Source organism: Strongylocentrotus purpuratus, unplaced genomic scaffold, assembly GCF_000002235.5.
Source record: "Strongylocentrotus purpuratus isolate Spur 01 unplaced genomic scaffold, Spur_5.0 spur5_scaffold_7, whole genome shotgun sequence".
Classification (NCBI taxonomy): Eukaryota; Metazoa; Echinodermata; class Echinoidea; order Camarodonta; family Strongylocentrotidae; genus Strongylocentrotus; species Strongylocentrotus purpuratus.
In genome coordinates, this window is record NW_022145613.1 from 10453174 (window position 1) to 10465198 (window position 12025).

At 41.3% G+C, this 12025-nt stretch overlaps 1 protein-coding gene across 1 annotated transcript in view; it reads right to left on the bottom strand.

Annotated features, from left to right (window-relative positions):
* Window positions 1-12025, bottom strand: part of LOC577113 (solute carrier organic anion transporter family member 4C1) — a 28412-nt gene that overhangs the window by 5195 nt on the left and 11192 nt on the right. The window contains exons 2-7 of the mRNA XM_777363.5: window positions 9412-9871; window positions 5943-6414; window positions 5106-5202; window positions 2485-2606; window positions 1788-2048; window positions 890-1088 (exon numbers count right to left, since the gene is read on the bottom strand). Of these exons, the coding sequence (XP_782456.4) occupies window positions 890-1088; window positions 1788-2048; window positions 2485-2606; window positions 5106-5202; window positions 5943-6414; window positions 9412-9861 (1601 nt within the window). The 5' untranslated portion in view covers window positions 9862-9871. The remainder of the gene's footprint in view (window positions 1-889; window positions 1089-1787; window positions 2049-2484; window positions 2607-5105; window positions 5203-5942; window positions 6415-9411; window positions 9872-12025) is intronic.

Below are 12025 nucleotides of genomic sequence, written 5' to 3' on the forward strand. Positions count from 1 at the left end.
CTTGTGCCCCTGAACGGTGCCGAAACCTCGTCAACTTGTCCTCTTGAATCGGTACCGAAACCTTGTCAACCTGTCCTCTTGAATCGGTGCCGAAATATCGTTAACCTGTCCTCTTAAATCGGTGCCAAAACCTCGCCAACTTGTGCCCCTGAACGGTGCCGAAACCTCGTCAACTTGTCCTCTTGAATCGGTACCGAAACCTTGTCAACCTGTCCTCTTGAATCGGTGCCGAAACCTGGTCAACCTGTCCTCTTAAATTGGTGCCGAAACCTCGTCAACTTGTCCTCTTGACTCTGTGCCGAAATCTCGTCAACTTGTCCTGCTAAGTCAGAATCGAGACCACGTCAGCTCAACGCCATACATTGGAGCCAAAATCTCGTCAGCTTGTCCGTCTATATCAGAGCCGAGATTTTGTAAACTTACCCTCAAAAGACCATGCCGAGATCTTTTCAAATCCACTTCGAATATCGGAGCCGAGATCTTGTCAACTTGTCCTCTTACGTCAGTGACGAAATTCCTTGACAGGCCGTTCTCTTAAATCGGTGCAGAAATCTCGTCATGTTGTTCTCTTACGTCTCCTTACGTCTAAAACAAAATTTCGTGCACCTGTTCTATGACATCCTCTAACATCCAAGCCGGAATCTCGACAACATTTCCTCTTAAATGAAAGCCGAAAACTCGTCAACTTTTTCTCCTGCGTCTCCTTACGGCAGCACCAAAATCTCGATTAACTGTCCTTTCATATCAGCACCGACATCGGGGTATAATCGAATTAGAGGTCGGATTTCAATTCAAAGCTTTTTCAATCAATTATTGCTTCCATTATTGATACCCATAGATCAGGCCGACTCCCAAAGTTTAACGGAACATTCTTAATATTACGACTTACTCATCCTGCTCATAGCTCACCAAGATCCCGGCTAGAGCATTCTGTGGGCATCTGAGGAACATGGCGGGGAGTGTGATGGTGGTAATGACGGTTAAGATAAGACACAGCTTGATCGTCCCAATCACACGTAGACGAAATCGGCGAATGATCCAGCCGCCGAAAAGCACACCAAGCACCCCTCCCGGTACGATGCAGGTACCTATTGAAGGGGTACAGTTACGGTAATACACGTATAGCATGGGTAAATTTGTAGAACGGCATAGACTCTTTAACAGTTTTTTTACATTGTGAAATTTAAAAAGATGGATCTATATCATGATTTTTTTTTTTAAAGGTATTTTGCCATCAAACACGCTACATTGGACATAAATATTACGCAATAGGCCTCCTCACTGGCCGAATATGAGATGATGATTTCGGGAATATCAGACCTTTTAAAATTCCTCAGAGGCTACAACCCTCAAGTCCCCCCTCTCCATTTTTTCTTCGTATGCCTATGGTGAGCATAATAAACAGAACAGCACTTCGTGAGGGAGAAAAACATAGCAATAATAATAATGCAAATAATAATGATAATAATAATAAAAATAACAATGATAATAATAATAATAATAGCGATGATTATAATAATACAAATTAATAATAATAGCGATAATTATAATAATAATAATAATATTAAATTTGTATTTAACCAGGGAAGCCACGTCAGCATCAATGATGTTCTTCCTCACTCGCCCCTGGTTGTAGAGTGGGAAAATGTGGATTAATGTTTTGAACAAGGACGTTTAACTTAGTGCCGGGCTGGGATTCGAACCCTCAACCCTAAAATTGAGTGTCTTGTGAATAAACCACTATACCAAAACACGGATTGATTCATGAGGACGCTCGATCAACTTACCAACTATGGTGGTAGCCACTGTAGCTGTGGTGGCGAACTGGTTCTCGACGAACTTTGGCAGGAAGACCCCAAAGGCCGTGATCATCAACGAGTCCGAGCACCCTGCCAGCGTGATGCACATGAAGGTCGGGTTGACGAAGAGGTATTTGATGGCTCTTAGCAGGTCACCGGGTCGTGCTCCGAAGCTCGGATGCGCGGTTATCTCGGCTCCGGCATTGGCGTGCGCCTGGCATTCCTTTTCCGATCGAATTTTGGCCGTCGCTGGACACAAACATTTCAGAGAGGAAAAAAAAGAATTCTTCATAAAATCAAGCCTTAAGGGAGATTTTACGAAGACGTTTCCAATGGATAATGAAAGGGGAAGCACTAGAAGGCAGTCGCATTTATGGATTTCCTTAAAAAGTTTGATGGTTTCAGAATGTATGGATCCAAATTATCCATGTGTTTATTAAAAATTGTGAATAGGGCGTGTCACGTCCCATGCTAGACAGAAATAACCGTCTGGTATGGGTCATTCTTTAATAAAAACGGACATTTGTCAACCTGGTCAGAGGAGCCAATTGTTATCTCAGCGGAACAACCGTCGATATCAGAGACTGAAGCTTTCGGTCAATTCCCATTCCAGCTTCTACCTTTCGTCTAATATTCTAGCAACGCCCCGTTTACAGATAACGAACAGTTTGTATGATATACTTACTGGGTAATTCCCTTGGAAATGCTCCGAGTGGTATAGCGATAAGGAGCATACATGCACCAGCTAAGACATAGCCAATCCACCACGCCCCTACCCATCCAGGGTCTTCATCTGTAAGCTCCGCCCTGAGAATAATAATAGGATGTATAGCAATGTCAGAGTGAAATACAGACACCGACGGAGACCATGCCCCACCCTTTCAGCGTCTTCGTCTATAAGCCTGGTCGATCCGCTCAGTTCGCTCCACCCTATAAAATGATAATAGCGATTACAGTAATGAGTGGCATACAGACACCAACCCGCGCCATCTTTACACAGATTTTGGACAACCCGGTTCGAGTTAAACACAATATGGCGACTATACTGCTTTGTTGGGCAAGCACAAAATAAAAGAATATACGCCATGTTGTGACCCAGTGAAACGAAGTTGGCCAAACTCTGTGTATAGATGGCTCTGATGAGTGCACGCCATGTTGTGACCTAGTCAAACCAAGTTGGCCAAACTCTGTGTATAGATTGCTCTGACACCAGCTAAGACAATGCCTTATACGAGTCCAGGGTCCTCACCATTAAGATCAGCCCAAACAAATGATAAGAGTGAGTATAATATTGAGTGGAATAAAGACACCAGCCAAGACCACGCCCCTTCCAATCCATGTTTCTCATCTGTATATAAGCTCCGCCCTGTAGATGATAACAGGGAGTATAGGTATAGCCATGAGTGGAATAAAGAATACGCAAGCTGAAACCACCCCCCCCCCCGGGGACAAGTGCCCCCGTGCCTTAGCGCCTCCCATGTCCATGTAGCTACGCCACTGCCCAAAGGGATTGAAGATATAGAGGGAACAATAAAGCATTCATGACAAATTTACAAGGAATTTACGGGAAAGCAAATACGCTCTATTTTGACGGAAAAGGCTTTATGACTTCAGCATTAAACATGAAGTGACCGGCGTCATTATTAAATTAGTCTATATTCATTGTCACGTTGAGTCTTTTGCATATATCATATTCTTTGGTCAAATACACCGTTGTCCACAAAGTTGGTTTTGTTTACCTCTTTTCATCAAATAATTGTCACAATATAAAACATTCCTTGGCAGATTTTTTTTGACCAATATAAAGCTTCATATAGATCAATCAATAAAGTTCTGAGGAGATTTAAAACATTTACATCATATTTTCACTATCATATAATGAACATTTATTTTAACCCACGTTCACGAATGGGGGAGACACCGTTCTAACAAGGTGAATAAAATGCGCAAAAACAAGGGCACCGAGTGGGTTTTAAAAGTGCGCAGGCCGTAACATCTTATTTACAGTTACACTCCATTCTCCCTTTCTTCGTTTCTCTTTCGTTCTCTTTTAAAAAAAAATAACTTTCTTTATCTGCCATCCGATGGTGGGGGGGGGGCGCACATCCCTCATATCACGTAGCTAGTCCACTGCTTATAGGAGTCATCGCATTTAAACAAGGACCCAATAATTGCCTGGGGGGTATCCTTGTCAGGTCGTGACAGGTTGGTTTTTTTTAATATAAAGGACAAAGCAATAGAGGCCTTCCAAGTTTCTGAACCCATCAAAACTAAGGTTAAATAAATAGGGCTGTGATATTGATGACTTTATAAGAGCCGAGAGCGGATTCAAAACTTGTCACTAAAGATTGATCAGTTTATTATATACATCCAAGCTTATCTTTTATTATTCCCTCATTACTTCATCAATCCTCCGTATAAGCCCAGAATCATTCTGCTCATCTCCACTGAGATATTTGGTACACTGTCTTGTATTATATAGCACAAGGCCACCACCGAATCATTACACAGTGCACCGTTTTTTTTCTCTTCATTTTCTGCTCGATTCAGAAAACTTAATATGAATCACATGATTGACATCAACACCCCCCCCCCCCCCAAATAGCACTGAATGTTTTTAAAGGATAAACTTTCCCCTTCCTATCACCCTTTCCGGAGAGAAATCTATTCGAGGATAACCAAATAGCCTCTCCACAACTGCCCCAACTACCCCGAACAAATAATACCAAATACCCCAGGACCATTGTTTCTCAGACAGTTTCCCCCAGTCAACTTCCTCAATGGGTATGGTATTTACAAGTCTGTAGACCCTCTAGGACAGTTTTCATAAACAAGGTTATTGTCAAAGAAAGAAAATAAGTCCTATGGTAGTTGTTTGTCCTCTCTTTCATTTCAAAATCCCTTTCAATATCGCGGCCCATCCAGTCCAATGTCATATTTGCGATTGATATAATAACAATAGATATAGTGTGGTCACTGTTCATTAATCAAATGCATCATATATAAATGATAGATTAAAAGAACACAAATTCCAGTGAAAAATGTATGACGTCAATCAAGACAAAGGATAACCATGGATGAAAATATGTCTAATCAGTGCTGGGGAGATGATGGGCAGGGGTCACAAGTTGGGGCAAAAAAGAAATCGAACGAAAAAAGAAATGGTCATCAAATTTTGAGGTGCTTTCAATGAGGGGGTTTCAATTTTCTGCTGGTAGACAAAATTACATATATTATCTTTACACTCGAGGTTCGTGGCCTCCCCCCCCCCCCACCTCCCTGATTCATGTGTGAATTTGAACTTACCCTTCTGGTAGGCTGATATCGGTGAAGACAGTGAGACAGAGACCGGCGACCAAGTACCCTACAGCTGGACCTAGTGTACTCACCGCGTAGAAAATACCTAAAGGTATGAGATATACGGTCGGACAGATTAGTATTGATCATAGGTCAGATGAAAGTGGCACTAATGGAATCAGGAGGAACACAAACGACCCATGCCCCCTCCCCCGAAAACCAAATTAGAAATCAATTGGTAAACCTACATATATGGTCCAATCCCTGAATATCTCTGATCCAAAATGTCACCTGAAAATTTTGGTCACCCATTTTCTTAAATTTATGATTACTTTTTTTTTTTTTTTGCTTACTAAATATTTTTCAGAAGTGTGCCCCCTTTGCCCCCCCCCCCCCCAGAAGGGGTGCAGGATTTAAATTGCTGAAAATTTGCCGACGCAGAAACGAAGAAGGAAAATGGGAGCCCACAGAAGATTTTTGGCGAAGTTTTAAACAGAGAGTCGACATGTGATCTGACGAATCGATAACCTTTTTACATCCATCAAAATTGGCGGATTAAGAATACAACTTAGCCCCTTGAAAACAGCTTGGTTAGAATCAAGAGCTTTGAAAAGGCAGGCTCCAAGTACATCACTGTTTTACCATGGAGGCATATTTGACAAAAGATTACGCCTTCTTTCTTTGTATTACTGGTACTATGCTCTTACAAACTTATTCATGCCACTATGTAAGCCTTTACATTATGCCAATTGATGATTTTGTAAATAATAAAAAATGAAACGAATTCTAAGCTCCATCAATATTAGTTTGACTTGGAATTTAAATTTGTATTATTTCATATTTTACCGATATATATTCCGTTGTTTTTAAGCGTCACGCTTTCGTCAAGAATTGCAACACCCAGCGTGTAGACTGGAATAGAACCCATTGCTAGAAGGACTTCTGCAGCTCCAAACACGTAGATGTAATACGATAAATCATCACCAGTCTGACCATCCAGGCACTGCTCGTCAATGACGTCGTCTCCGCCCACTTCGCAGATCCCCAGGTCTCCGTGCTCATCGTGAAAGTTCTCATAGTCGTCCGTCGTGAAATGGGGCAGCGCAAAGATGAGAGAGGCAAGTCCCATGATCAGGGAGCCAATAGCAAGCCACTTGAGCTTGTGGCCACGCCCACCAATGAAAGCGACGTAAAGCATGAAGACGATGTGGGTCGCTTCGTATATGCTGACGAGAACGCCGTAGTCTTGGCTGCGGAGTTTGAAACGACGTTCGATCGACGTCGCATTGCTGCCGGTGAAGCCGCTGTTCACCATACCCTAGTAAACATTTTTTTTAATCAAAAGAAGAAAAAAAGATTAAAAAAAAAAAGGAACGGAAGAGACTTGCATGGCCTGGCCCACAACAAAAAGATATTTCAAGTCATTAATTGAAACGCCCGCCCCCCCCCCCCCCTCCCCTACTCCGGGAACGGAGGGACCGCATTCATGTTCCCAAAATGTCCGGGAAAGGGGTACTTTTCACGTCAGGCTAAAACGTTTGCTGAGAACAAGAAAAAGGTTATCTAATATCTGTCAGCAGACAGCTGACCCGTTGGTGTCTTTTCCATGTCCTAAAATATTCTTGCAAAAGCAACCATCATAACTACCATGAACATTTGAGCTGACTAACAGCACCATAATGCCAAAAGTTAGGTTGATATTACGCAAAAAAAAAATGTTAAAAATAAATTATAACAATGAGCAGAACCAGCCCCAATGGATGTGCACAAAATTTATTAAGGTCGGAAACCTACTTTCGTAAGTTATGATAAGCCTACATTTAAGGTGTGGCTCCCTAAAAAGTGTATCAAATATCTTTTAAGTGGACAACTATACTTCAAGCGGAAATCAGGACCACTTTAAGGCTTTTATAACATTTGCTTCGGAAACCTTCTTTATGATAAGAAAAATATTAATAGTAGTCAAATTTGTGTACCTTAATAGTACGCTTCAAAGCGCTTTTGAATTGTAATTATTAATATCCCGTTCATTAAATTATATTACCAATCCGCACATGATGGTGCACACACTCCGCTCACTGGGGAGTATTCCGGTCAGGCGCCATTTTACAAGCTTACACTGCCAATCCAATTATATTAAAGTACTGAGCACTATTTTTAATTTTTTTTTATTTATTCATTTTTTTTTTTTTTTTATTTATTTATTTATTTATTTTTTATTTATTTATTTTTTTTTTTTTTGGGGGGGGGGGGGGGCTCTCGGAAATTTGAAAAATCGCACCCTCCCCCCCCCCCTCTTGAGCGCCAGGGTGGGGGGCATCTCCAAAAAAAGGTAAATTAACACGTTTTTTCTCAGTGGGGCATTAAACACCTGGATGGAGAGTGGCAAATGAGATTATTAATGTCTTAAAATGCATCAAATTTTGTATAAAAATGGCTGCGATACCATATATTATTCCCTACGTATGTAAGTCAGAACTAGTTTTAAGGCTTGTTTTAAAGTCTAGATCGGAAACCTACTTTCGCAAGGTTATTATGATACATTTAAGATGTTGTTGCCACAAAAATGTACCAAATCTCTTCTAATGTGATTGCGATACCCTTTGTTCCCCTATGAAATGAGGACAATTTCAAAGGATATTGTTGTATGTGCAATTGGGCATGCACAGAGCAATAAGCTACTTTAATATATCTCAAGGTGTAATTGATTTGATTATTTCCAATGTTTGCGCCAATGATTGGTGCGATTTGGCAAGAGAAGGTCGGTCCTTTCAAAAATCTCATAACTGTTAGGTAAATTCGACTATATAATAGAAAGAAAATGTCTTGATGGTATGGTATGGTATTTATTGAATCATGCATCGCAGCTACATATACTGAATTGCAAATGGATATTACGTTGCAGTCCTGATGCGAGAAAGTATAAAGTACTCAAAATTACTCCCAGTGAGGATAATAAGGATTAAAATCGGTTGGGATTAAATACCATTTGCAGGCGTTTCTTTCACCTTGAAAAGCGCTCAGCTTTTTCTATATCCCACCCCATTTCCTAATCTCTTTCTCACCCTCATAATGTGATTTATATTATAGTGACTAGATTGTTAGATTTTAAAATAGTTTGTTAAGATTAAACATTGTATAGGACCTCAGAATAGTAGTTATAAAAACAACATGAACAAAGAAGTAAACATTTAAAAGCAAGATCCATGACAGAATGAGGACACAGAGGAGGTCTATAAATCCTAGGTCACAATACCAAACCGATTGATTTTTTTGCCATGGGGGTAATGTTATTTTTGGGGTCGGTCTGTTTTCGGTCTGTTGTCGGTATGTTGTCGGTCTGTTGCCGGTCTGTTGCCGGTCTGTTGTCGGTCTGTTGTCGGTCTGTTTTCGGTCTGTTGCCGGTTTGTTGCCGGTCTGTTGTCGGTCTGTTTTCGGTCTGTTGTCGGTCTGTTGTCGGTCTGTTGTCGGTCTGTTGCCGGTTTGTTGCCGGTCTGTTTTCGGTCTGTTGTCGGTCTGTTGCCGGTTTGTTGCCGGTCTGTTGTCGGTTTGTTGTCGGTTTGTTGCCGGTCTGTTGTTGGTCTGTTGTTGGTCTGTTGTCGGTCTGTTGTCGGTCTGTTGCCGGTCTGTTGTCGGTCTGTTGCCGGTCTGTTGTCGGTCTGTTGTCGGTTTGTTGCCGGTCTGTTGTCGGTCTGTTTTCGGTCTGTTGTCGGTCTGTTGTTGGTCTGTTGCCGGTCTGTTGTCGGTCTGTTGTCGGTCTGTTGCTGGTCTTTTGCCGGTCTGTTGCCGGTCTGTTGTCGGTCTGTTGTCGGTCTGTTGTCGGTCTGGTGTAGATCCGGTGTCGATCTTGTTGGTATGACTTTAATAGGTATACATGTATGTGTGTCATTGGCATGATGCACGAGACAAAAAAAGGTTTACAATACATGGAACATAGAATTTGTAATCAAATTTACGACAGATCACAAAAATTGAAATCACTCAACGGTTATAAGCAAGCTGATTCTTCGCACACATGAATTCAAACCAATCGTCAATTTAAGAAAACCAAAAAACAACTTGAATTATAAATCGTTTTTTGTTAACGTAACATTGGGATTGGCATAGTACTTCCTATCTGCTCATTTATTATTGTTACTATGTTTTGTTCTTCTTCTTAACATTAGTAACTGAAAAATGAAGTTAATAACCAGTAGGGGAGCTGTTTGTGAGACATTCTAAAAACTTGAATATTACTTTTTTTGAATAGCAATGTTTCATATAATGCGTAGTAAAGATATGGTAAAGTATTAGAAGATAGACATTTCATGCTTACTTGGAAAAAGCATAGTGCGCTTAGGGTGACCAGCATCCAGGGCGCCGTGTTGAATCGTTGAAGACACTGCGGCTGCCACCGGCCCCAACCCCATATTAAGGTCCCCATATCTGGACCTAGATTCAGCTTCTCACAAGTGCCGCCTCCTCCTTCTCCCGTTCCATCTCTGCATGCTACGGCATCTCCTCCTCCTTCTCCTCCTCCTCCTTCTTCATCTCCTTCCAGCTCTCTTCTATCATTCCCTCCATTCATCATCATCATCTTATCACCCGCACGACCATCTTCACTCGCACTGCATTCCATCGTTGCCATGGTTTCGGGATGAACCACCTCCATCTCATAACTTGGGAACCGAGCATCACCATCATCACTGGTTGCCACCTCACTGTAACTGCATCTGTCGTTAAGGCCATCCGGCTTGGGGACGGAAGACGACGCGGTGATGGTCATCTTGATAGAGCTGAAGTGAAAGTAAGATAGTAGAAGAATAAGTTCTGATGGGAATCTTATGTTCTCTGTAGATTTCTAACCTGCACACCTGCTGAAGTGAAAATGAAATACTTATAAGAATAAGCCAGGATGAGAAAACGTTCTGGAAATTTCCATGGTGAGTTAATATTCTCAGATGTTTCTGGTAATTCCGTGTGGCAGTTTTATTGAATGCTGTACTCTTTTCGTCGAAGGATTTCGCTTATGGGTCACTGAAGTGAATTAAGGAAAAAGTAATAACAAAGGAAAGAGATGATAATGAAATTAAATTGCAACATTCTGATGAGTCGAGAACAGTACCGGCGAGAGGCTTCCTTGTGTTTGGTTAACAATACTTGAGGAATAAATGAGCAGACTTGCTGCCTTCCGGGACTCTTCCGGGACAAGGCCTGTGGATGTATTGTAGATAGATGCAAGATTCAGATCCGTGTCTATACGGTTTAGAATGCAACGAATCGTTTAAACCGCTGGCTCATGGCAAAGATATCAACGATTAAACCACGGGCTTGGGTTGAAGCATGGTTGAAGCTCATGCAGGCTGATCCTTCCCACTAATTAGTGGCGAGTTATCAATATCACTAACGCACATGTTGCAGAGGTTATTGCCTTCGAACATGAAGCTGCTGTGTCAGCTTTCAGGTCGTCAGGACCTAACCATTATTCTAGATCCAAAAAACATAAATGACCTTTTCCAATCCAACCCAATTCACGGAGTCTTTGCTTTAGCGCCTTTTCATTGCAGCTACAAATCGCTTCGAAATTTGCTCTACAGCGTAGAATAAGGACCACTCACATGCCTTAAACAAATATTAAAAACACTTTAAGTTGAGACAATGTAATCATAAAGCAATTCATACTCTCACGGCGACAGCAAAAGTGTGTCTTCAAATGCTTTGTTGACCGGTCCACAGATGTAACAGGGTGGTGGGTAGCTTACTTTTTCCAAAGCCTTGCAGCTACAGTGACTGGAAAACAATGTTTTCAGCACGTTCCTTGGAGAGCGACTGAGTCTACTATACAGACGATGAAGAGCGAGTTTTTTTAAAGATCCATTATTTTGTGAGAGAGTAAGAGAGTGATTTCAGACAGAGAAATTGTAAAGGGGAAGGGGTGCAACTCTGTCCACATGCATACATTTATAAATCTGGCAACCTGGGCCCCATTTCACAAAACTTGTCATCAGTGACAAATTACAGACTTTAATATAAGCTAGGGAAACCCGCTTGCTTCTGATTGGTTTAGTATCGGCACATTTGTCACTGATTGTTGTCATTTGTCATTGAAAAAAGGCTTTGTGAAACGGGTCCCAGCTTTTACCGAATTCGGCGACAAATTAAATTCGAGGACTAGTCAAACATAGTTTTGTCATCTTAACTCTTGTTATTCTAGGGTTTTGAATTTGTGTTTGATTGTTTTGTTTCGTTTAGGTTTCCTTCCTTTTCGAGAGGCGCGTTGTAGTCAGTCATGCCAATCCTTCCACATACAGGTATAATACCTCTTGCGACAGATCTGCACACGAATGTGACTACTTTAAGGGGTGGAATGCCAATATTTGTCTATCTAAGTTGTTGACTTCACTTGAGACATACATAAACAAATAATCCCTAAACAACCAAAAGTTATGCTACAACGTGAACATTTCACCGGCATTATTTTGACGAAATGTAGTATCGTTTTCCAAAGCTGCGCATATTTTAACTGTAATCTGGTCACGGCCAATTTTCACACGGACCCGCAAATGTTATTTATTATTTATTTGTTGGTTAATTTGTTATCTTGGTCGAACCCTTTTTCCTCTTCCCAACCCCATCCTATTTAAATAGACTTTTGACGTTGTTGCATTCACATTTGCACTCTTTTTCCATGATCTTTTTCGTCCTTTCAATAGTCCTCCATTCTTTATCTTCTTCGTTCTCTTCTTTCTCTTTGCCTTTGTCCAAAAGCTTTTTTTCCATCAATCATCCAAAAACATTGTCATGGCGCACGGCAATTAGGAGATCTCCTTGCATGATTCAAAAGTTGGATTCCACTTTTCGGATCCAGAGACACCATAACTGAATATTCTATCGAATATGCCCTACACCTCGCGTCCATTATTGTGACCATACAGACAAACTTTTGATGA